This window comes from Notolepis coatsorum (genome assembly GCF_963971535.1).
Source record: "Notolepis coatsorum genome assembly, chromosome: 8".
NCBI classification, from domain to species: Eukaryota; Metazoa; Chordata; class Actinopteri; order Aulopiformes; family Paralepididae; genus Notolepis; species Notolepis coatsorum.
The window spans coordinates 72747935-72774742 of record NC_140172.1 but is presented as its reverse complement, the minus strand read 5'-3'; the positions used below and the strand labels follow the sequence as shown (position 1 = coordinate 72774742).

The 26808-nt window shown below is 44.7% G+C and overlaps 1 protein-coding gene across 2 annotated transcripts in view; it reads right to left on the bottom strand.

Moving 5' to 3' along the window:
- Positions 1–26808, bottom strand: part of chaf1b (chromatin assembly factor 1, subunit B) — a 109963-nt gene that overhangs the window by 26652 nt on the left and 56503 nt on the right. For both annotated transcript variants that reach the window (XM_084319780.1, XM_084319781.1), the window contains exons 8-13: positions 22252–22345; positions 17437–17506; positions 17095–17186; positions 15961–16120; positions 14061–14744; positions 4589–4689 (exon numbers count right to left, since the gene is read on the bottom strand). In XM_084319780.1, coding sequence (XP_084175906.1) covers positions 4589–4689; positions 14061–14744; positions 15961–16120; positions 17095–17186; positions 17437–17506; positions 22252–22345 — 1201 coding nt within the window. The remainder of the gene's footprint in view (positions 1–4588; positions 4690–14060; positions 14745–15960; positions 16121–17094; positions 17187–17436; positions 17507–22251; positions 22346–26808) is intronic.

The window sequence follows — 26808 nt, the reverse complement described above, 5'->3', positions numbered from 1 at the left end:
AAAGCACCCGGTGCGAGGGAGGTGAGCTTGGTGTTTCATTATGAGAATATCTCCATGCTCAAGTCGGCTATAGTCCGCGTAGGACTTGTTGCCGGCACCGCTGTGTCTGGTAAACACGTGTGTTGCCTTTTTCCCCCTTCTTTTCTTCGGATGAGAAGAGGAAAAGACAGCGCCTGTCTGAAGTGTTGGCCTGTATTGTAGCCGCTTAGCTTGCTTCTGCGTGAGCTAGTGGCTAGCGATAACCGGGTTGAGCTAACTGTTAGCCAGTTAGCTGTTAGCTACGATGTTAGCTAACTGCTTTCGCTCGGCTGGGAACGTTAGCTTGATGCTATCAGTTAGCCTAGAGTTAGCCGTTAGCTTGTGCTACGACCATTGGCGTAGCCATGAGAATAGCAGGCCCTGGCACTAGACTACGACATCATCTTTGACAGAAGATGTAGTCGGGTCTGCACCATGACCGGCTGCAGAAGGGGGGCGTCTCGCAGCTTCTTTTTGCCCCGCCAGCGAGAGGCCTTCATCAACGTGGAGACCAACCTGTGTTGCGGCCTTTCGCCCTGCGTTCCTTGGTGCAGGTAAGATGTCCATTGGACATTACCCCACTCTTCCTTCCTTCCCCTCCCGAATGTTTTGTTAATAACAATGTCTTTGTCTACAAAACATATTGTTACTTCACTACATTTGGAGATACGACATGTGCCGTGTGTGAATTGTCTTGGTCGCTTTGTATAGCTTGGGTAGCGTTGGCCAAGGCTTGTGCCTTTCTCTCTACCTAGGAACAGCGTTTGTTTTTTACGTGAGTAAAAATGAACTGGTTTCTTTTGTATGACGAGAAGTTGTGTGTGTTCATGTAACGTTAGACAACATGGCTGAGCCCACAACTGGCTGGGTTACCCTACAATACTGTGCATAGTGGCATGTGATCGAGGGATGAGTCCGGGTAATGATGACAATAACAAGTGGCAAGTTTTTTCACACATAAGCAGGGCTTATGTACTTCCGCCATTGGAGAGCTCAATGACAACAACAATGGTAGCTCCCCCGCCCCGCGGCCGACGTTTAGCTTTTAGCTCCGCAGGACGACTAAACGACTGGAGGCATAATGATTTTACTGCAACGGATGTTATAATAAAAGCCTTTCCATACATCTGTCTGATTGAAAACTTTATTAACAGACCGCAGAATGGGCACAACTGAGTCAGCACGGGCTGAGATATGAACGACTAATGCTTGCTATATCTAGGTCGGCCTCGGACGTTGCTATGTAAATACGCTGATGTTATTATTGAACGTGTAACTATATAAGGTTAATGCCACAAAACGAATGCCTTTGTTATCATAAGTAGTAACTTTGATGCAGTAGTGTGTGTGGGGCGGCGCTGTTCAAAAGTTTCAACGTGTGGACCAGATTGACGCGACACAATCCTCTTGGGCAAAACATCACGATATCCACGATACGTTTAAAAAGTGTATCGTTAATGAACTGTACCCGATATTTATATAATATCGTCATATCGCCCAGCCCTACCTCAGCGGGTACATTTGTCGAGCTTCCGCTCTGCTCAGCTCCTGTGTTCCACTAAGAGCGCAGAGCGTAAGCTATATGATATATAACATACGGTTATCCTATAACCATAGTTATATGAGTATAGCGAGCGCTCTGCGCTGACTCACTGAGGACCCCGTGGTCTTCACCTTCGGTGGTGTAAGACTTGGGAAGGAGCTGTTAGTATGGCCACAACCCCGCTTATGTAGAGGAGCGGATGGGGGTGTGGCCAGGCGGATGGGTGTGTACATGTGAATACATTTATTCAGTATTAGACTGGATATGGATATGTTCCACTAAGAGTGCAGAGCGCTCGCTATACTCATATAACTATGGTTATAGGATAACCGTATGTTATCACACTTTCAACAAGGCTTTTGTATACCAGCTCTAGAATATCACTGCATAGCTTTCTTGAAGATGTACTGTGTTAGCTATAAAGTATAAAGCTCATGGTGTTATCCAGGAAAGTACCTAAATATTTAAAATGTTCCACCACTTCTACAGACTGACCGTTTAATGTAACTGGTTGGCTTGGATGGAGCTACTGTTGCAGCTGAGTGTCAGCTCTTTGGTTTTACCAGTGTTTATGACCAGTGTGCTGTCTGTACACCAGTTGATCAGCTCACCAATATGTCTCAAATATGACTTCACTCTTGATGTCACCCTCCCGCAGTAGCCCGATCAATGCCATATCAACAGCATATTTGTATAACTGGAATGTAGAATCTCTGAGTTGCATCTCATTGGTATAAATAGAAAACAATATCGGTGATAAAACCCAACCTTGAGGAGCACCAGTGTTTAGAACGGTCTGCTCTGACAAGGTGCCATTAACAGTCTTTCTGAGGCAGTGAGGTGTTTAGAATGGTCTGCTCTGACAAGGTGCCATTAACAGAGTCTTTCTGAGGTGTTTAGAACGGTCTGCTCTGACAAGGTGCCACCCTTAGGAGTCAACGGGGCGTATTGCTCCCGTGGGCGGAGAACAAAAGAATTAGAATGTCTTCTAAATGCTCTAAACGTACATATTTTCAGAAATCGATAAAAATAGAAAAAAGACAATTTCGAGTGCTTTGAGATGTACTATATATGTCTCATTACTTGCTAAACATAATACGACTTGTAAATAAGTTTAATTCTTGCTAGATGGTATGCTTGTAATTATTTCCGTTTGCGAGAGAACTACAGCGCGTCACGAAACGCACATACACGCACGCGCGCACACACACAAGAGAAGCGTGTGCGCTGTGAATAGGTGTTAGACCCCCGCGCAGAGGTGAGAGGTATCAGAGACTCGCTACCCCCCATCCAAATTCTAAACAGATCGGCATCGGCTTTTCATAATATGTATGAATTATCTCTTGCAATAATATCCACGGGACACTGAGCTGCTTCGCAGAATAATGTGGTGTGCGTGTATGTGTGTGTGTGTGTGTGCGCTGAGACGCAGCGTCGAGACGAAACATTGTGTCGAGTCTGCTTCTATGTATGCTTCTTCAGCGCGAGAGGGGGTGTTTCTCACTGTCTGTCGTTGATAATATAATCTGAAGAGGTCCTGCATTATTATTATTATTATTATTATCATTCTCGAGAATACACAGGACCCGACGGAACGTTAATTTATGTATTAAAAGTAGTCTAACATGCTTTTCATCAACATAACTGGCAGAGACAGAGTGCGTGTGTGTACGAGTTATGAGTTATCTCGCAGTTCATTCAAGCGCGCATCACGGTGATGACAGCTCTCTAGATTAGAAAGGTGCGCTCACAGGGGCGTAGCTGGAGATTCTGGGCCCCATGAAAGAATCAATTTTGTATTCAAATTTGTATTTTTATCTATTAAAAAAATGTGGGGCCCCCAATCTATAAAAAATGTTGGGGCATTTGCTGGGCCCTTGGAATCATCCTAACCCCCCCCCCCCAGCTACTCCCCTGCACACACACACACACACACACACTCTCTCTCTCTCTCTCTCAAACAGAGAAATCAAAAGAAATCAGTACATTACCTTGTATTACTATTGTAATCCAAAAGTGATATATAGGGTTGTTCATTGTACAATACAATTGATACAGTTGATGTTTCTTGTTGATTATTATTCTCTGTGTATATGAGAATTTTTTCAATACCCAACTATGTAGTGGCCGCTTGTCGCTAGGCTAGGCCTCCTGCTGGGTCCATTCACTGGAATAACAAAGGAATGACTGGGCCTTTGCTCCAGGTGTGAAATGGTTCTAGTGACACTGATCACATTGAATTCTGGGAGTGTAGTTCTCTCATCAGATAGCTGAATGAACTTGGATCAAGTTCAAGTCCTATCCTGAAAAATAGTTAGGATTTTACCAGAATGTTTGATAGGACATTGATTGAAAACTATCGTCTCAAATTTGACAATTGATGGCTTATTTTGAAGGTATGAATCTGTAATTTTACATTATGTAACAAAAAAAGAGAATATTCTGAGAAGGTGGAGCTAGAAACTTTAGACCTCAGGGGGTTAAGAGGTCAATGTTTTTAAATATATTTATTTATTTTATAGTCAAGAGTAAAGACCATAACCCTATCAAAAACAGTAGTCAAAGTGTATATTTTCATTTTTACCGATGTTTTAATAAAATGTATCGGAAAATGCTAATTATCGTACAAACCGCAAGGAAATTACTAAATCCAGATTCAACCCTGCCATTGGAAAGAGGAGCATTTTCCCTATCCATAGATGTATGATTTGGCCATAATAAGGTCAAGGTCAAGTTTTCCCTTGGAAAAATAACTCAATGTTCTGAGGTATATTGGGGCGACAGTGGCTTAGGAGGTAATTCGACGTCTGGTAATTGGAAGGTTCCTGGTTCAATTCCAGCTCCTTCCGCCTGCTCCCCATGAGCAGGTTGGCACATTGCATGGCTGCCTCCGTTGTTGGTGTGTGAATGTGTGAGTGACTGTGTGAGTGACTGTGTGAGTGAATGTGTGAGTGAATGGGTGATTTGGATAAAATAGCTATATAAATGCAGACCATTTACCATTCCATTTATATTACAGATACTGACCGTTTTTGTCTTTCTCTGATGAGGAGGAGGAGGAGGAGGTGGTGGTGAAGAGGGTACTGGCAGCTGGAGGTCTGATCACCACAGTAGTCAGGGAGATCCGTCTGGCAATGAAACAGGCAGTTAGGACACTGAGGCTACACGATAAGACAGTTAGGACACTGTGAGGCTACACAATAAGACAGTTAGGACACTGTACTTTCTTTGCACCAAAATTCCATTTTAGCACAACCTGGATATTCTTGCCCTGAAACCTCCTGCCAGTAATTTCCGCACCTAGTGCATCTATGTATGGTATATTTTAGGGCTGACCTTTGAATAATTTTTTGGCATTCGAAGCTTCAGGGCCGAGATTCGATTTTAATTCGAAGCTTCGAGATAAAAAAAAAAATATATATATATATATATATATATATATATATATATATATTCATATAATTTTTTTACATTAAATTTTTTTATGTTGTGGGACTTGTACAGCACTTTGTTCAACTTTGTCAGTGCTGTAAAGTTTAAACCTTTTTAAATCTTAGACAAACTAAACACTTTGCTTTCATGAAAAGCCGTCATTTGAGGCTTTATAAAAGCAAATCTATCAGTGCCGAGTCTGACCTCATCTTAAATAACAAACAGCATTGCTTGTTGTAGTTAACAAAGAGAGGCAGAGTTGATTTTGCAAAAAATTTAAAATAATTTTTTTCTCTTTTCTTTATATATTCGAATTTTATTTCCCCATTCGAATCCCATGCCCATCGAACGGAGCTTCGAAGTATTTAAGACAGACATTATTTTTATATCCATATATCCAGCTGTCCATTGTGTTGCATCAGAAACAAACCTATCCTTGGCCCAGCGTGATGCTCAGTGCCCCAGGAAACTTGGGATCGATTTGCCATTATTTATAGCCAGTCGACCTTTACATTCTCCTTACCCAAACCTACCAGTGTTTCCCCTATGATTTTTTTCAGAGGGGGTGCTAGGCCCCCTGAAACTACTAGTGTTGTTGCGGGGCGCGCGTGTCACGGATACGTGGTGTCAACAACAGTCTCGTCATAGACACACTATGATTTAGCATCGGTGCATTTCTCTACACAGAGTTGAAATTAAACGAAATAAATTAGGTAAATAAATAACAATATTAACAATCAGTAACATTGAGATCAACTAAAAAAAGGCAACAGAAATATCATGACATTTTTTAGCTCTTCCAGACATTTAAATGAAAAACAATCTATTGTTTTTAATACAAATAGACCTCCTGTTCACTGTAAAGTGCCACGTTTTGATATATTGAGCTTTAAGTTAAATTATTTGGAAATAATAATAATAATAATAATAAATTATATTTATATAGCGCTTCTCAATGACCCGAAGTCACAACCTAAACCTAAACAACCTAAAGCCCCTCCCTCTCCCAAACCGTTCCTACAACAATTATTTTTATGTTGCATGATCATGTATACATTTATTATTGTGAAGCAATTATCTCATATTTTTAATATATCACTGGAGAAAGGAATCGTCCCACAGGAACTTAAAATAGCTAAGATCATCCCTATTTATAAAGATGATGACCCAGCCATCTTCAACCATTACAGACCTATATCCATCCTACCTGCCTGTCAAAAATACTTGAAAAGCTCGTCTAAAAGATTAATGAACATCTTAATAAGCACAATATTATTTACACTTACCAGTACGGGTTCAGAAAGAAACATTCAACATATATGGCAATCACACATCTACTTAATGAAATATACAAAGCCAAAGACAGAAAGTAAAACACTATAGGTATTTTTTTTAGACTTATCAAAGGCATTTGATACAGTCAATCACCATTATTCTCCTGCAGAAGCTCTCACATCTTGGAATAAAAAACAATGCACTGCTATGGTTCACCAGTTACCTTAAAGATAGACATCAGTCTGTATCCTATAATGCAGTGTTTCTCAAAGTGTGGGGCGCCCCCCAGGGGGGGCGCAGAGGCATGACAGGGGGGGCCTTGAGATTATAAAAAAATAAAAATAATCTGCTATCTGTTGCAGCTGCACTGTTCTCCATGAAAATACCATATTTGGATAAGTTTGACCATTTCTCAAAATCTGAAAATCATTATTTAATAAAACACAGAAAAGGATTACCAAGTTACTCTGGATGAAAAATTTTTTTACAGACAACATTGAGACAAAGCTTCCTGACAGTACATCTCCATCCAAACTCTAGGAAGAACTCATTGAAATCTCATCTGATACCACCTGGAGAGCTAGTTTCAGAGTGTGGTGCTGAGTACCAAGTATCTCATGATGCAGCAGTTAAGGTGTTGCCAAGTGGCCAAGTTGAGCCTTGAGGATGACATGCGTGTTGCCTTGTCAAAGACTGACAGCAATAAAGACTGTTTGCTTATTTCCTATGTTCGCTTTGTAAATTCCCAGTCACTGAGTGAAGATCTGCTGTTTTGCAAATATGTCAAAAACAGAGCGACAGCTGATGAGCTCTTCAAAGTTATTGACAGTTACCTGACAGAACATGGACTGAAATGGGAGAACTGTGTGGGCTTTTGCTCTGACGGTGCGCAGGCCACGGCAGGGAAAAGGAGGGGGCTACAGGCAGGGCCGCCTGGGAGAAATGCGAGGCCCTGTGCGAGATTTAACGCGAGCCCCCCCCCCCCCCCCCCCCCCAAAAGGGTTAAAAAAAAATTATATATATATATATATATATATATATATATTTTTTTTTTTTCATACAGTCAACATATTCTTAAATAATAGCGCTGCCCGAGGCGGGGCATGATACAGTCAACATATAGCAAAAGAGAGAGCGAGAGCGAGAGAGAGCTCCCGTTCTACAGTCAATATACAGTGTACAGAGAGAGAGAGAGAGAGAGACACATTGGAAAGAAATTGAAATGCTATTTGGCCCTAAACAGAGAGTACACAGTGGCAGAATACCTGAGCACTGTGACTGAAGATCCTTGACTATACAGACTCAGCGAGCACAGCCTAGCCATCGAGAAAGGCCGCCATAGGCAGACTGTGTGTGTTAGAAAGAGAGAGAGAGAGAGAGCATGTGTGTTAGAGAGAGAGCATGTATGAGAGAGAGAGAGAGAGAGAGAGAGAGAGAGAGAGAGAGCATGTGTATGTGTGTTAGAGAGAGAGCATGTATGAGAGATCCAAAAGGACAAAGATCAACACTTAAATCCAAAGAGAAGAGGGTCTATACCAGAGAAACCAAAGCAGCAAGGAGCCAATGGCCGACATCAGCTAAATAGGCTAGCCAGGTACTGTGACACCAGGCCACACACAGCTTTGGCCAACGGCCCAACGCTACCCAAGCTACACAAACGACCAAGACATTCACACACAGCACATGTCGTATCTCCAAATGTTGTGAAGTAGCATATGTTTTGCCTGGAAAAAAACATCGTTATTAACAAAACATTCGGGAGGGGAAGGAAGAGTGGGGTAATGTCATGACATTTTCATTAATCTTACCTGCACCAAGGAACGCAGGGCGAAAGGCCGTAACACAGGTCTCCACGTTGACGAAAGGCCTCTCGCTGTCGGGACAAAAATAAAGCTGCTGCCAGAGCCTTGTCATGGTGCAGGCCCGACTACATCTTCTGTCAAAGATGATGTCGTAGTCAGAGTGCCAGAACCCCCTGCTATTCTCACGGCTAATGTCAATGGTCGTAGCACAAGCTAACAGCTAACTCAAGGCTAACTGATAGCATCAAACGAACGTTCCCAGCCGAGCGCAGCCGGCAGTTAACGTCGAAGCTAAACAGCTAACTGGCTAACAGTTAGCTCAACCAGGCTATCGCTAACCATTAGCTAATGCAGAAGCAAGCTATGCGGCTACATACAGCCAGGTGCTGACACCAGGCACACACCGTTAGCTACTAGTAGTACTATTAGCTAGTCGGCCAGTTTAGCTCCAGAGAGTGAGAGAGAGAGAGAGAGAGAGCGATGTCCACGGCGGGAATAGAATAGAGTTAATAGAATAGGTTAAAAACTCACCAAACGTCCAAGAGGATGGAGACAACCGCGTGGAGTTGACGAAGTTCATCTGCCAAACGACCATCCTCTTCATCCTTGGCTGCAGGTTAGCTAACGCTAGATAGCCTTTAGCTAAGCTAGCTACTAGCCGACATCATCATGGGCCATGGCCTATATCCCGACTGCATCATGACAAGGCTCCGGCCATTTGTCCCGCCTTTCGTCAACGTTCCTTGGTGACTGACCGACTGATAATGACCGACCTTGGCTGGCATAACTAAGCATAATAGTCAAAAGCTGCACGCGCGAAATATTCAAACGCACCTGACTCTTCTTCTTCTTCGTTTAAGTTTCCGGCGGCGTACTATGATGCAAGTAACCACTCCCTTCGTTGAAACCAATGCCTGCTGCGGAGCACCAGAGCTCCAATAGTGACCCAGGTGCAGACCCAGGAACAAGTCAGACACATTCTACAAACGTGTCTAATGTGAAATATATAAGCATATAAGCAAAACTAGATTTTAGGTATGTGATGAAAAAGGGCCTCGCGGGAAGGGGGGCCTCGCAAAAAAAAAAAAAAAAAAAAAAAAAAAATATTTTGCGAGGCCCCCCTTCCCGCGAGGCCCTGTGCGACCGCACTGCTCGCACACCCCCTGAGGCGGCCCTGGCTACAGGCGCTCATCAAGGGGGTCTCGCCAAACGCGCAATGGACACACTGTAAATTCACAGAGAGGCGCCAGCGTCAAGAAAGCTTAGCCCTGAGCTGAATGAGGTTTTGACAGAAGTTATAAACGTGGTACATTTAATCAAAACCCAACCCCTGAAAGCGCGCCTGTTCTCTGCGCTGTGTGAGGAGATGGGAGCTGACCATTCTGCAGTGCTGTTTCACAGCGAGGCAAGGTGGCTCTCGCGAGGGAAGGTGTTGTCAATTTGAAAGGTCACGATATTGGTGTTATTTCAATCAATTTAAACATGGCCCATTTCATGACTATTTTGTTGTGGCGAGAGGGGGGGGGGGCAAAATGTTTTGGTCCGCCAAAGGGGGGCCTGACAGAAAAAGTTTGAGAAGCACTGCTATAATGGGATAAATTCTCCTTTTTCTTCCTTTACTTTGCGGTCTGCCCCAAGGTTCAATTCTTGGGCCTTTGCTATTTTTGTTATATATCAATGACCTCCCTAACGTCTCAGACAGGCTGTCTGAAAATTTTATTTGCAGATGACACAAGTGTATTCTATTCACATAAAAATCCTGATACCATCATTGGGGTCATAAATGACGAACTTAACAAACGATCAATTTGGTTTAAATGCAACAAATTATCACTAAACATAAAAAAAAACGAATTTAATTTGTTATATTACTCTATGGTTTACCCATATATCAATTACTGCAATTTAGTTTGGGGTAGTACTCATCAGACCAAACTTGAGCCCATATACAGTCTGCAGAAACAAGCTCTAAAAAAAAATCAGCTGTGTACAACGAAGTCATTCTTCTCAGCCTCTATTCCATAAGTTAGGTATACTCAGTGTTTATCAAGTGAATCATCTTCAGACTGATTTATTTGTGCATAGTTCTTTAAACAGAGCCCTTCCCCCTTTTTTTCATGACACGTTTGCCCACAATCACCAAATTCATAATTACCCCACACGTAGTTCCTGTTTGCTTAGACCACCCCTTTCCCACACTTCCCAATCTCAGTTTTGTTTACTCTACCGAGGGTCAAAGTTGTGGAACTCTTTGCCTCCACATATTTTGGAATTTTCTTTTCTGAAGTTCAAAAGAGCACTGAAATCTCATCTCCTAGAACTAGATCACCAATATTTCCCATATGGGCTCCCTTTACTGGATGGGTTCCCTAAACTGTGGTCTGGTGGCTTGTTGTATTTTGTTATTGTATTTTCGTTTTATTATATATTCTTCCTGTCATTAGTTGTTTTCTCTATACCCGAAATCGTATTGGCATGGGTGCCTGCTTCGGTGTCTATGTAGACCTGCTTGTGTGTTTGTTGGGGGGGGGGGGGGGGTTTAATATTTGATCATATATAATATCAGTGTAATTTTGCTTCCTGGTGAATGCCACTGTAAGCCCCTAGAGGGTTTTTAGGCAATTCTCCTACACATCCCTTGTGGATTGTATTGTATTATATATGTAATTGTTTTTATATGTTTTTTTTATATGGGGCGACAGTGGCTCGGGGGGTAGAGCAGTCGTCTGGCAATCCGGAGGTTCCCGGTTCGATTCTCCCGGGCAGCGTGTCGACGAACCCCTAATTGCTCCCGATGAGCAGGTTGGTACCTTGCATGGTTGCCTCTGCCGTCGGTGTGTGAATGTGTGAGTGAATGGGTAAAAAAAATTGAGTAACAAATTGTAAAGCGCTTTGGATAAAAGCGCTATCTAAAAAAGCAGCCATTTACCATTTATATGTGTAAACAAACAAACAAATAACGATCAAATCCCGATAGGTGGCAGTCTCGCCTACCTTTTGAGTATATTTTTGAGGATGGCGGCGCTTGATCAAGCAGCGGCTTTTTGTCTCACCAGGAACGGCAAATCAACTATTATTTGCATACTCATGTTCAGTCTATTCGCCCAGTATATTCGCGCTGACCCTTTGTACACAAGACAAGAGCTAATGGACATTGGTTCACATGTCGGATTACTGGATATTTCCAACTTTTTCGATGGACCGAACAACATCGTCAGACCTCCGGGCACACCAGGTCTGTTTACATCGTCTCCCCGGACAAGGAGGCCTCGTAGGCGGCAGAGGGATCGAAAGCAGAAGCGGGGCCGCAGAGCTGGCGCGCGACTGAAGCTAGCTCTGGCTGCTCATAGCACCGATCTTCCCTAGGGATTGGTATCGTTAGGATTTTATCGATACTGCTTAATGGTTAGATACTTTATCGATACTCTTATCAGTTCTTTTAGAAGACAGCAATACGACTACAACAATTTCATAACGGCTTCCTGTCCTTGCGTTTCCGGTGCAATGCACAGATATTTTTAAATCATTGGTAAACAATCGAAGTGCTGAAAATATACACTTTAACTGCCGTTTTTATAGGATTATGGTTATACTCTTGGCTACATTAGAAAAAGAAACACAACATTGTACTTATTTGGAATAGCAGTGTCGGAGATCAAATGCCAGTTTGGCAACATGAAGCGAGGGCGTCAGATACCTAACTTAACTCATTGAACGCCAGAGGTCACTGTGGGCGTATGGCCGTTTGTGCCAGCGCTGTAATGAAATGGGGGTACATGCCGGTGTTTGTAGTGCTAAAACTATATTAAATATTATAGCTATGGATCTAATGATATAGCCGATTGTGATTGAGTTTCTTATGGTCAAGATGCAAATGGTGGTCAATACATTCCCGTTTTATACCTTGGTGAATATGAGTATAGTTTCTGTGTAATCCCAGGAAACTCCGCCAAACAGCGTTTTACTACATTTCACTATAAATCGTGCCATTCCTCGCCTGGATCAATAATCAATCTGAAATCAATGCTAGATTATCGGTATTATGTTTCATCATGGATGCATGAAGGGGGGGGGGGCATCCGTGCTTTGATCGCAACCAACGGGACATGCCACACACACACGCTCCGATCGCGGGGGAAAGAATTATCGGATCAACGCAAGATTGATAACATAGCCCTTACCTTGTCTATGATGTACTGCAAAAAGAATAATCCAATTATCTGATCGCCATTCCAAGTACTGATCGCGATCGTGTTTCCAACGTTATCCAGCATTGACCCTCGCCGGTGCACCCGTTATAACCGCTTGTCTTGCTAGAGTATTTAGACCCCGCCCACACACCACAACTCGGCCTAGACACTAAGGTCGCTTTCACATATAGTTTGTGGACTCGGTGCGGTTCTGGGGGTGTTGCATTCTTCATTTGGTTCGCCTGCTTTCACACAGATATCTGTGAGGCGGACCGAGACCTTCTGAACAATGTCACGCGGTCGAAAAGGGCGCTTGTCTATTGGACAGTGGAAATGTGTGTGTGGCTGCAATCCCGTGTGTGCGCGCACGCGTGTGTGTGTGTCTGTGTGTGTACTGCGGAGCCCTCCAGATCAGCGGAGCCGAGTTTTGACATGGCATTGATCCATTGTTCTATTGAAGCACATTACCACCATCCTCTCGCTAAACAACTTGTAGACCACGGTGTTTTTATGAGTGCCCACAAGTAGCTGTTTTAATAATATAATAAGCTGCGCGCCTAGGTAATAATAATAAGCCGCGTTTTTTCTTCCTTCTTCCCAAGATGCACAGACATATATAGATAGATAGATAGAGAGATTAGATGCAGTGTGCTTGTTTTGCAGTGAGTGCTGCGAGCAGTGGTAATAATAATCACTTCCTATATTTGGTTCGCGTTTGGTTCGATGAAGCCGAACCGAGACCTACGTTTTCAGGCGGACTAGAGTTCGCCTGCTTGGTCCGCGGACCGAGTTCGACGCGCATTCACAGAGACCCGAAAAACCGGACTATCGAATTCTGGTCCGAAAGTCCGGACCAAACAACTCCGTTTCAAATGGAGTGCAATAGCAGCCGCAAGGCGTTAGGCGTCGCTATTGGACTTTTGCTATCTCAGACCCATCCCCAGTGATAACACACAGCTGCCTGCATGTTTATGAATGGAAATAGCGAATAAAAGAAATAACGATTCAATAACGTATATATACGTGGTTGGCGTTATTCGATTGGCGGACAAACACGTATATATGCGTGAACGGCGCTGAATGAGTTAACGTTACATTTTCAACAACAGATTCGTTACACATATGAACTCGACATAACGTTAACGTTACTCCGTTACCAGTGTTTACTTAAGTCCATGGAGTTTCCAGTGTTGCTGCCACCGTTGCGTCGCAGATGGATGGTACACTCGGCTGTGTTGTGTTATTCCACAAGTATACACGTGAGTCCTCTATATTTGTTTATTCTGTTAGCTCCGTAGCTAATCCTCGCCTAGACTACCGATAGCAGAACCGATAACGTCGGATCTTATCAATACTCCGGTTTTTTTCTAATTTAGAACCGGGTTTTGGGGGGCATCCCTACTCTTCCCAGCCTCCTTCTTGCAAATGTACGGTCGCTGGCGCACAAAATGGACGAGGTACGTTTATGGATTACAAATACATGGGGGGGGTCTTGTCCAACTCCAAATCTCATCGCCAAGCCAGGCGCATGATTCACAAAAGACAGGATATCTCTCTTCCTAGAAAATGTGCAGGGATTTTTGGGAAATGGCCACTCTTTAGCCTGGGATTGCGCAGGAACGGATGTATGTAGAAATAAACGGTTTGTTCCCTGTTGGAGTATAAGTAAACCTTCCGATTACCGGACGACCGATCTACCTCCTGAGCTACTGTCGCCCCTGGTATCCATCCCTGCTCTTCCTCCACTTCCTGCCTTCAACACTCACAGCCACTCATAGTGTACATTTACATTTCCTTTACCTGGGAGTGGGTCCCTTGGGAGTGGTGGAGGCCACCTTCGGAGTGGTCTGCCCTGGGCTCTCAGTGCTGCTGTGGACCTTAGCGTTGGAAGGGGTGAGAGGAGTGAGTCGAGGCTGGGTTGTGGAGGAGCTGGTGGGGGTGAGAGGAGTGAGTCGAGGCTGGGTTGTGGAGGAGCTGGTGGGGGTGAGAGGAGTGAGTCGAGGCTGGGTTGTGGAGGAGCTGGTGGGGGTGAGAGGGGCGACACGGGGCAGTTGGGGGGTGGAGGGAGCACTGGTCTGGGGGGCAGAGGCAGGGGCTTTAGGTTTCCCCCAGCCCTCCAGGGTATTGAGGGTGATTCTCCGGGGCTGAGGTTTGTTCTTCTTCTCCTCTGGAGGTGTGGCGCTAAGCGGAGAGGCGAGAGAGGACAGGGGGGTGGAGGGGATGTCTTTACTGGCCTGGGAGGACAGGGGGGTGGAGGGGACGTCTTTACTGGCCTGGGAGGACAGGGCGGCAGGAGGCTGGGGGACAGGAGACATGGTGCGGGCCACAGAGGATCTCTTGGCCTTCTTCTCTGGACCATTGGGGGTGAAGACCTCCAGGACGGGAGGCTCCTTCAGAGGAGCGCCCAGCTCCCCGGGGGAGAAAGACAGGAAGGAGCAGTAGCCATCTGTGGAGGACACGGCCAGGAAGGAGCCGTCCCGAGACCTGAAAATGATGTGGCGTTAGAGAAGACATGCACAGGAGAGGAAGAGTTGAGTATCATCGGCATAGCAATGATACGAGAAAGCATGAGACATGATGTTACCCAGAGAAGAGAAGGGGTCCAAAGACCGAGCCCTGGGGGACACCCGTTCGCAGGGGTTTAGATGGTACCTATCCTTTCGGTTTCACAGAAAAAAAAAAACTGACTAGTCACACTTATGGGTCGACTGAAGAGTAAGACTAAGAGCTAGATCCACAAAGAATGGATTGCACGGAGCAAGTTGCACCCTTACTGAAAATTCATTATGAATTGAAGATGGGGGACCCTGATGTAAACAAGACGAAAGTCTTTCTCTGGTCTGCATCCCCTTAACAATTGTGTGTATTGAGCCGTACTGTACCCATTCTGCAATCTGTTAATAAAATGTTCATTCAATCAATCAATCTGCGCGGTGATTGATTGAATCACCCCTAAGGCCCTAAGCCTTTAGAAACAAAATGTCATATTTTGAATGACATTTGCTATGTCATTTCATACATTCAGTACCAAATCATTGAATTCTCCCTACCAAGAGTTTTGGATGGGCTCTACTACAGAGATAAAATGGATTGTTCCACAGTATGTGGTTATATCTTGTCAGCAACAGATTAACATTAAAGTACTTGTGGAATAACGGAAAACATAAACTGAAAATAATTCAGTACTAAAAGAGCAATAAACTGCACAAGTGACATCCCATTTGGTTCCGCCCCATAGTTAACATTACTATGGAGACTATATGATACTTTGCAATAAGAAACATATGATCAACTTGAAGCTTTTCTTGGCATTGATAAGTCTGCTTAAAACTAGGAATGAAACCAAAAAAAACTCAGCTTTTGTTTATTCTTTGTTATCCAGTTTGGAAACGGACGATCCATGGCACAACAAAATATATACAAGTAAATCATTATTTTCTTTAGCAAATATCTTGGGATATAGTTGGGACATTAGCGCCACGGAACGTTTCCCAGGTTGCTGTTCAGCTCGGATCAAGCCGTGTGGGAAATACAGTTATCATCAACCCCAAGAAACAAGCTGATCCAATGTCTTCTACTCCTAAATATCATAGTGTCCATAATAAAAGTATGGGAGCTTTCGATCCGGGGGGTGGGGGGGGGGGGGGGGGGGGGGGGGGGGGCGCGGGCCAAACAGAAGGTCATAGGTCATGCCAGGTACCAGGTGAGGTCGCTGAGCGTGTGGTAGTGGATGTTGGACACCAGGCCGAAGGGAAGTGTCTGCTGGGTGTCGTACAAGTAGACGGAGTCCTCAGACGCCACGGCAAACACCATGCGGTAGGGCAGCTTGAAGACGTTAGGCAGAGGCTGGTCGGTACCGTCTGGAGGAGAGAGCGTGAGGGAGAGACAGGAGAAGACGTTAGGCAGAAGCTGGTCGGTACCGTCTGGAGGAGAGAGCGTGAGGGAGAGACAGGAGAAGACGTTAGGCAGAAGCTGGTCGGTACCGTCTGGAGGAGAGAGTGTGAGGGAGAGACAGGAGAAGACGTTAGGCAGAGGCTGGTCGGTACCGTCTGGAGGAGAGTGTGAGGGAGAGACAGGAGAAGACGTTAGGCAGAGGCTGGTCGGTACCGTCTGGAGGAGAGTGTGAGGGAGAGACAGGAGAAGACGTTAGGCAGAGGCTGGTCGGTACCGTCTGGAGGAGAGTGTGAGGGAGAGACAGGAGAAGACGTTAGGCAGAAGCTGGTCGGTACCGTCTGGAGGAGAGAGTGTGAGGGAGAGACAGGAGAAGACGTTAGGCAGAGGCTGGTCGGTACCGTCTGGAGGAGAGTGTGAGGGAGAGACAGGAGAAGACGTTAGGCAGAGGCTGGTCGGTACCGTCTGGAGGAGAGTGTGAGGGAGAGACAGGAGAAGACGTTAGGCAGAGGCTGGTCGGTACCGTCTGGAGGAGAGTGTGAGGGAGAGACAGGAGAAGACGTTAGGCAGAGGCTGGTCGGTACCGTCTGGAGGAGAGTGTGAGGGAGAGACAGGAGAAGACGTTAGGCAGAGGCTGGTCGGTACCGTCTGGAGGAGAGTGTGAGGGAGAGACAGGAGAAGACGTTAGGCAGAGGCTGGTCGGTACCATCTGGAGGAGAGTGTGAGGGAGAGACAGGAGAAGACGAAAGAGAGAATTCTTTTTATCTGCAATTCAAAAGTTGCAAAGAAAATCTGTAAAAAAAAATTTAAAAACGTCAAACGACTATTAGTCAACGGAGAATGTCTTTAGTGGAGGACAGACCTAGTCCAACAACTGAGAATGGGGTCCAGATGAATGTGTTTAGTGGAGGAGGACAGCTGTAGGGTCCAGATGTGTCCTTACCTTCTCCCTTCTTGGTCCTCAGCTCAAAGTAGACGGGGCAGCAGCGCACAGCCAGGGTGGCTTTAGATGGACATGGTAAGTGAGCTATAGGCCTAAGATCCACAAAGACACAAGATATTCTTTATTAACACTAGTTCTAATGCCGGTGCAACAGGGGAGAACTGTGTTGTTGTCAGCAGAACTACACAGCAATGGTTAGAATGTACAATGGTAAATAAAAACATTTAAGATAATTAAATAATATAACAAAATAGTTAACCCAGCGCTACACCAGTGTGTCGTTTACTCTCCTAACCCTGATATTCTGTATATCTTAGCCGTCACTGCCATACTGCAAGTCACCTCTTGAGGCCCTTCCTGGAGAAGATGTAGGTGGTGTTGGTGACGTTCTCTCCTGCCTCCACGCAGCCCGCTGAGGGGGGAGGGGGGAGAGAGTCAAGTCAAGAGTCACTTTATTGTCCCATCAGCTGGGAAATTTGTCTTGGGTTAACACCCACACTACAGCCACAGACACATACATACAGACATGACACAACACAACTGACTCCAAACAGAGGAGATAAACAATGTAAAAGATACAGTAAAGTACCTGCACAGCAGGATGTCTGGCAACACCACATATATAGAATAGTATACCCAAATATCGGTTATCGATAACTAACAACCAAATATCAGTCATTCGATAATTGCCGGCCATTTATCTGGCACTATTTAAAAGTTTAACTGAGATCGGGATAAAGGAGTTTTTAAACCTATTTAGAGAGAACGCAAATGCCAGCTAAAACGCTGTTGCCTTTTAACTTGGACATGCAAACGAAATCATTTGAAAATATAACGTTGCTGTTTTACCCCAGTGTAACCAAGGCCTAAGTCTAGAGCGTGGAACTCTAAACCTCCTCCCAGAGGGCAGTAGCTCATACTCTGCATGTAAAACATGGGAGGGGTCCGGGACAATTCTATTGGCTTGCCTTAAGTAGCCTGTTCAAAAATAGACTGCAGGGATGGGTGACCTTTCACCCCTATGATCTTCCATGCAGTCTGCATCAGACGGACCAGTTTGTACAGACAGGTTACCAAACCAAGCTGTAATACCGTATCTGATGAGACTCTGATGAGACTCTGATGAGAGAGTAGTAGGGATGAGTTCCAATCTTCTAATAGTCATGCCAGTCTCCACATTCGATTCGAGGGGAGAGGAGAGAGAGGAGAGAGGGGGGAGAGGGGAGATGGGAGAAAGAGGGGGGAGAGAGGGGAGAGTGAGGGGGGAGAGAGAGGGGGAGGGGGAGAGAGGGGAGAGTGAGGGGGGGGGGGGGGGAAGAGGGGGGAGATGGGAGAGAGGGGGGAGAGAGGGGAGAGTGAGGGGGGGAGAGAGAGAGGGGAGAGATGGGAAAGTGAGGGGGGGAGAGAGAGAGGGGAGAGAGAGAGGGGAGAGAGAGGGGGGGAGGGGAGAGAGGGGGGAGTGAGGGGGGGAGAGAGAGAGGGGGGGAGAGGGGAGAGTGAGGGGGGGATAGAGAGGGGGGAGGGGGGAGAGAGGGGAGAGGGGGAGGGGAGATGAGAGTGAGGGGGGAGAGAGAGAGAGGGGGGAGAGAGGGGGAAGAGAGAGGGAGAGGGGGAGAGAGGGGGGAGGAGAGGAGAGAGAGGGGGGGAGAGAGAGGGGGGAGGGGGAGAGAGAGGGGGGAGGGGAAAAGAGAGAGGAAGAGAGGGGAAAAGAGACGGCAGTAGTAGGGATGAGTTCGAATTTTCTAAGTCATGCCAGTCTCCACATTCGATTTTCATGTCAGAGTCGAAAAATATATATATAAGTGAAGCAAACCATTCTTATTTAATAAATGTGTATATTTAGAAGCAGCCTAATTTTCATAGCCTAATAGTCGGATTTTCCAATATTCTGTCTTAAGAACAGTAGACTACCGGTATTCGGAAATTATTTTGATCAGTCATGCACATCCCTAAGTAGCAGGACGTTAGTTGCGACGACCTTCTGCCTTTGCAGGATGTGACAACACAGGATGTGACAACACAGGTTGTTTCCTGTTGGACGTCCCCCTATAACGCCTAATAAATGCTGCCTTTCGGCTACGCATATTTATCTGGCGGAGGGCAGCCCGACCGACACGTTTGGCTATGAGGTTACAGGGATCACAAGATATATGTGCTTTAGTATCAGGGAAGCTGTTCTGTACCGGAATGCAATTTGATTTTGTTTTGCGATGTCTGCGTGTCAGATAGGCCAGTAAGAATATTTACCAGGAAACAATAAATAAGAGTTTATTTTTATTTGAATATCAAGAGTGTCACGCGGCGCCTCCCTCCTAAACTGTCACGAAACGTTCTCAGATGGAAGTGTCGTAAATTTAATGTTTATCTTCCGTTTGGGAGGTGTTCTGTGTAAACAAACCATTTTGAAGTGCAGTTTCAGCATATAATGCCAGATATATAAACCAGTTATGTCAAGAGCACAACATACATGACTGTAAACGCTGATGCTGAATTATGGATAAATATTAATCTGCGCATATCTTAATTTTTTTTTATCCACTTTTTCTCCCATTTTCTATTTTTCTCCCATCCCAATTTTCGTATCATCCAATTAAATTCTCCCCCGTCTCGAACGCCGTTTCTTGCCTCCCACAAGCCGGCTGCAATGTGGACTAAGTTATACATAGCACGAGTCCCCTCCGATACTCGAGGTAACAGCAGTCGCATCTTTTCACCTGCGCGGCGCGATCTTTCAGTGTCAGGGGTCTGCGCTTTGGAGGGGCGCCGCCCCCATCGCTTCCTGATTCTACTGCGCAGGCGCACCAACCGACCTGTAGGAGTCGCTGTCCACAACGCCCGATCCCCACCCATCAGTTTCCCACCCCCTAATACTGCCAATGTGTATTAGTACGGACGACCAGCTAAACTGAAAGCAATGGGGAGCGCTGGGCTCGAACAGGCGAACCCAGCGTCTCCAGTATTCGTGGCGAGCGCCTTGCCCACTGCACCACGTAGCCGCGCCAATCTGCGGATATCTTTTATACATTACTGCTGTACACCATGTTGTATGTAGTAAGAAGCATAACCAAAGTTACAACTGGCACGTATCGGTGTGGAGACCAGAGCTAGACCAATACAAGATGTACAAGATGTTTGCTCCCAAAACTAATTTCATGGCGTAAACTTTCAATATGTGTCAATATCACACATTCAACGTTTAATTCTTTCTGTAGTTAATTATCTAAATTAACGTGATAAAGTCCCAGCCCTAGTTTTAACCACAACCCTTAGGGGTCACGCTGGAGCTTTGAACCCGTCGGCGGACAACAAAAGAATTAGAATCCCTCTTAAATGCTCAAAAAGGACATCTTTTCAAAAATCGATAAAAATAGAAAAATGGCCATTTCTAGTGCTTTGACATGTAAGGTATACGTCCCCCAACTTGCTAAACCTAATACGACTTGTAAATACGTTTAATTCTTGCTAGATGGTATGATTGTAATAATCTCCATTTGCGATAAGAACTACGTCACGAAACGCACATACATGGACGCGCGCACACACAAACAGCGCATAGGTGTTAATCACTGAGTGATCTAATATGCATATTCTTCAGCGCGAGAGGGGGGGGGGGTGTGTTTCTCACTGTCTGTCGTTGATAATATAATCTGAAGAGGTCTGCATTATTATTATTATCATTCTCGAGAATACACAGGACCCGACGGAACGTTAATTTATGTATTAAAAGTTGTCTAACATAGTCTTCATCCTCGCCCGTGTATATACCCACGTCGCGCTAAAACAACATAACTACTGTATGGCAGAGACAGAGTGCGTGTGTGTACGAGTTATCTCGCAGTTCATTCAAGCGAGCATCACGGTGATGACAGCTCTCTAGAGTAGAAAGGTGCGCTCACAGGGGCGTAGCTGGAGATTCTGGGCCCCATGAAAGAATCAATTTGTGGGCCCCCAATCTATTAAAAAATGTGGGGCCCCCAATCTATAAATAAATTTGGGGCATTTGCTGGGCCCTTGGAATCATCCTAACCCCCCCCCCCCCCCCCCGCCCAGCTACTCCCCTGCACACACACACACACACACTCTCTCTCTCTCAAACAGAGAAATCAAAAGAAATCAGTACATTACAGAAGGAATTTCTTGTACAGTCTTGTACAGTGGGTGACAATATTGTCACAAGGAAAGATGAAATTACATACCTAGGTTTCATGTCTATCTATATCTCCCTCTCTCTCCCTCCATCTCTCCTCTGTATCTCCCTCTTTCTTTCTCTTCCTCTATATCCCTCTCTCCCCCTCTCTCTCTTTCTTTCTTTCTTTCTTTCTTTCTTTCTTTCTTTCTTTCTTTCTTTCTTTCTCTCTCTTTCTATTATATTACTATTATATATCTATCTAAATATCTAAACCTCTGTCTATCTATGTGTGTATGCATGGCATCAAATCAAAGTGTGTGTTGCTGTAGGCCTGCCTGTATTGATCAGTCACACTATACCCCCATTCAGCCGTAATTGTTCCCTGCTGGGCCTTTGTTTCATGGTGTGAATTAGTCATTGACATTGACATCACATTGCATTCTGGGAAGGAGTGTAGTTCCCTTATCATTAGCTGAATTCACTGAATTCTCTTCAGAGGCTCCTGCTGCAAATTGGTAATGACTGTACCAGAATGTTTGATAGGACATTGATTGAAAACTATCGTCTCAAATTTGACAATTGATGGCTTATTTTGAAGGTATGAATATGTAATTTTACATTATGTAACAAAAAAAAAAGAGAATATTCTGAGAAGGTGGAGCTAGAAACTCTAGACCTCAGGGGGTTAAATGGTGACAGCAAACAGGCGACACGGTTTTAACACAGGTTAACACACCACAGGGTTATGCATTCATCTTGTTTTTTAGATGGCATCAGTGTTGCTAGGGAAAAGCCTGGACCCAAGTTAATTTCCTGTTGCAATGTAAATAGCTGACAGGAAATCAAAAAGTCCAAATAGAATGTTTATGATGTAGTTGAAACTGGCACTTTTCCCCCAATAACTACTCCGTAAAAGGCTTCTCTTTGCCAATAATATCGCCTGGCTGAAAGGGATAGGAAAATATATGGAAACTGAATATATTGCAATACAAAAAGATGGGTATCGTGAGGCAGAAAGAGCTACATACCTGGGGCCAACAGGAAGGACCCGTCTGGTGTGAAGGTCAGACGTCTGAAGAACGACCTCATGCTGTCATCTTGGAACATTCTATACTGCTTGACCTTCAGGGAGATAAGAGTGTACTGTACTGCGTCGGGTTTGGGATCGTGTGTCACCATTCAGTGTTGGTGCATTGCTTCCCGTACAGTAGAACTCCAAGGTGCCCAGCCCACCGGTTCACAGAACTGGCTGGATATTATGTTTGTTAGCTGGAATATACTTTGAATAATTTTTTTTTTTTATCTACTTTTTCTCCCCATTTTTCTATTTTTCTCCCGTCCCCAATTTCGCATTATCCAATTCTACCCTCCCCTGTCTAGAACGTTGCTAGGCCATGCCTCCCACAAGCCGGCTGCAATGTGGACGAAGCCTTGCATCACGTGTCCCCTCCGGTACTCGAGGAGGCAGCCGTCGCATCGTTTCACATGCACAGCGCGATCTCTCAGCGGCGAGTGTCTACGTAGGAGGGACACGCTGCCCTCGTCGCTTCCTGATTCTACTGCGCAGGCGCACCAACCGACCTGTAGGAGTCACTGTCCACAACGTCCGATCCCCACCCACCAGCTTCCCACCCCCTAATACTGCCAATTGTATTAGTATGAACGACCAGCCAAGCTGGTAGCAACACCGAGAGCTGGGCTCGAACCCAGCATCTCCTGCGTTGGTGGCGAGCGCCTTTCCCACTGCGCCACCTAGCCACCCTACTTTGAATAATTTTAATATTTTTTTAATTAAACGTGTTTTCAGGCATATTTCAATAATCAGAACATTTGCATGTAATGAATGACCTCCATTCCCCGATAGGCCATACGGTAAAGGCTGAGAAGTGACTAGAAAACGATTCTCGTTCCCACCTCGGCAGACTACACAATTTGGAGGGGGTTGGGTGGGGGGCTGCAATATCTTTAATATTGCAGGTTGGGAATCACAAGGTAAAGTGTTTTTTAAATTTGTTTCTCCTTTTTTCCGTTTTTTTTCTCCCATCCCACTGTTAGTCGTTATGCCAATTCCCAACCCCCTTCCTGGTTGTTGCGCACCCCCCCTACTGTTGGTCCGGGAGGCCAGAGACTGTCACATGCTTTCCTCCGACACATGTGCAGCCAGCCGGCAGCCAGCCTGGCAGCGCAGATTCTCACCGGGAGAGTGTAACGTGTGGAAGGTCACACTACCTTTCTCCAGATCCTACCCTCGCTGTGCAGGCGCCCCGACCGAACTGTAGGGGTCGCTGTCCACAACGCCCAGGACCCACCCACGGCTTCCCTCCCCCTAACTCAGCCAAACGAGTTAGTATAGCGATCAGCCCATAGGCGAGTCAATCTATGAAAAAAAAGCACTTAACCCAAAAAAAAATGTATACAAAAGGTTTTTCGATGGATTCAGATAGTATTGGGCGTGCTAAATAACATACTAAAAGTCGACCAAAATCGACCCCCCTGAAAGCCGCCATTTCCAAGATGGCGGTGGAGATATTAAAATGGCTATATCTCAAATTAAGAATATGGTGCAAAGGATTTCTCAACTGATTCTGGTACCTCTGGGCATGTTCACTAACATACTAAAAATCTAGGAAAATACACCTTCCAGAAAGGCTTAATCTTCAAGATGCCGTCCAAAATGGCGGCAGACCAAGCTTAAAATGGCTATATATCTCAATAGAAAAAAATATATAACTATGATTTTTTACTTGATTCTGGTACCTCTAGACATGCTTGTGAACATACTAAAAATCTAGGAAAATACACCTTCCGGAAAGGCATCATTTTCAAGATGGCGTCCAAACTGGCGCCCAGGAGCTTAAAATGACTATACAAATACAAATGGCTTACTAAAAAAGGTGTTTGCACTCTCCAGCTCTCAAGCTAGCATAGTTGAAGCCTTCTTTTTGACCATTATAGTTGTTATAGTTAGAGGTGTTTGCACTCTCCTGCTCCCAAACTACCATCGTTGAAGCCTTCTTTTTCTGAATCAGTTTCTTTCTTTCTTTTCTGACCTAGTCCTGTGTTTGGGCATGCCTGGGCGTGTCTGACCTGGCAGTGTTATTTAAGCCCCAGTTTCATTCTAGTCTTTGACAGAGGTGTTTGCACTCTCAGCTCTCAAGCTAGCATAGTTGAAGCCTTCTTTTTGACCATTATCTGATTTCTAAAGTGATGAGTGAATTCAGTGCCCAGATCTGTCCCATTTGTAAATTGGAAGATGGAAGTGATTTTGTTGAGATTCGTCAGAAAGGTGCTGATGGGATCAATAAAGCTAGTGTTAAAAGAGGTGACACTGTTCATGTGACTGCTGGCATGAAAGTACATTCAGAATGCCGCAAAATGTACATACATAGCCCAGATATTGATTTACATTTACAGAGGAAACAGAGCGGTGAATCAAGTACCACTAATAAAAGGACTAGTACTAGGCAGTCTGAAGCTCTATTCAATAGCCAAACTGATTGCCTTTTCTGCGGCACAAATGTTCATGAAGGACGTGCCGACTACAGTTACATGAAAACAGACAACTTTGCAAAGTCTATATTGCAAAGCTGTGATAAACGATATGATGAGTGGTCATTCAAAGTCAAAGGTAGAATTGAATACTATAATAGTGATCTACATGCTGCAGACTGTGTGTATCATAATGCTTGTAGCACACATTTCCGGTGTGACCGTGATGTTCCCATGGAATTTCAGCCTGATTGTAATCCAAAGCGGAGAAAGTCTGGAAGGCCAAAGAATGAGGACCAAGAACAAGCCTTCTCAAAAATGTGTGCTTACTTTGAAACGAATGATGATGGACAGCTGACCGTTTCTGCACTTAGGTGTAAAATGCAAGAGTATTTGTCTAAGGCCGATTCCATCCCATATAGTAATCAATACCTAAAAACATTGCTGATGCAACGATATGCAAATAGCATATTTATTGCAGAAGGAGATGGCTTGGATTGTATTGTTACAATAAGAGAGAAAACATCAGACACTCAGATCCTACTATAACAACACAAAACAAAACAGTGATGAAGAGTCTGAGAAGAGACACTTACTTGAAACAGCTGCAAAACTCATAAAAAGTGACATAATGACTAATGTTCCACCTGTTAATGAGTACCCGACTACAGAGACACTAAAACTACAGAATGCCCTTGATTATATTCCACAATCACTCCACATTGTGTTAAAAGCTTTGTTTGTCGGTAAAGGGACAGAGCAGAAAATTGCTAGTATTGGCCACGCAATCATACAGGCAGTCCGACCACGAGCTGTCCTTGCCCCTTTGCAAATTGGCCTAGCAGTGCAAATGCACCACTTAAACCGGTCTCGGTTCATTGTAGATATGCTGAATAAGATGGGATTCTGCTCTTCCTATTCTGAACTGCAGAGGTTTGAAATGAATGCTGCAAATTGTACTGCACCAAACATGCTTGGTAAGGATATTGATGTGTTGAACACGACCGTCTTATTTGCTGCAGACAATGTAGATCATAATATTCTAACAATTGATGGGAAAGGGACATTTCATGGGATGGGCATGATAGCTGCCTTGACACCAGGACAGAAGACAGACCAAAGGATTCCGAGGTTCAGAATTAATGAACTGAATCTTGTGCAGAGGTCAAAAGTTGTGATAATAGATTATCACTTTGCCAAACACTTTTGCAGAGACACCACATTTAAAGAACTTCCAAGACTCGCAGAATGTAACAAGATGGTTGATCTGCTTTGGCAGTTATCGTTCAATTTCAAACAGCCTGCACCTGGTTGGCAGGGGATGATGCACATTATTCATAAGGGAGATGAACATCCAGGGCAGTCTTCAGTGAGATACTTACCAATGATAGACATGTACTCCGGAGACAAAACATGCATTCTGTCAACACTGGAGTTCATTTGTGGTCTGGCATCCAAACACCACCTTGCCCCAGTAGTTACATTTGACCAACCCCTATATTGGAAAGCAGCAGAGATAATCCTAGATTCACCACAGTGCAGTCACCTCAAGTCCTTTGTCCTGCTCCTAGGAGGATTTCACACATTTATGAATTTGCTAGGAGCAATTGGTACACTGATGGACGGTACAGGACTTAAGGACATTCTAGGGGTAGTCTATGGGGAGAACTCAGTAGCCCATATGATGACAGGCAAATCAGTTCAGAGAGCATTCCGTGGCCATCTTCTGGTTGACAAATGTCTTAACCGCATGATAATATCAGAAATGGTAGATGATGGTCATGAATTTGCAGCAATGGTTGAACAGTCTGAAGCAATGTATACCTCAATAGTTAAGGGTGAAATGCCATTGGAAACAGTGTTCACATCAGAGACCCTCATTACAATAAATGAAGAGCTGGGAAAAAGGAAGATGGAACTGTGTGCTAGATCCAAAACTAGTCAGTTGTGGCTAAATTACCAACACATGTTAGAAGTTGCTAGGTCACTGATAACAGCAGATCGCACAGATTCCTGGCTTTTGCACCTACGCGCTGTTTCTGAATGCATGCCGATATTCGCTGCGGCTGGGCATTACAATTAAATCGGCACACTTT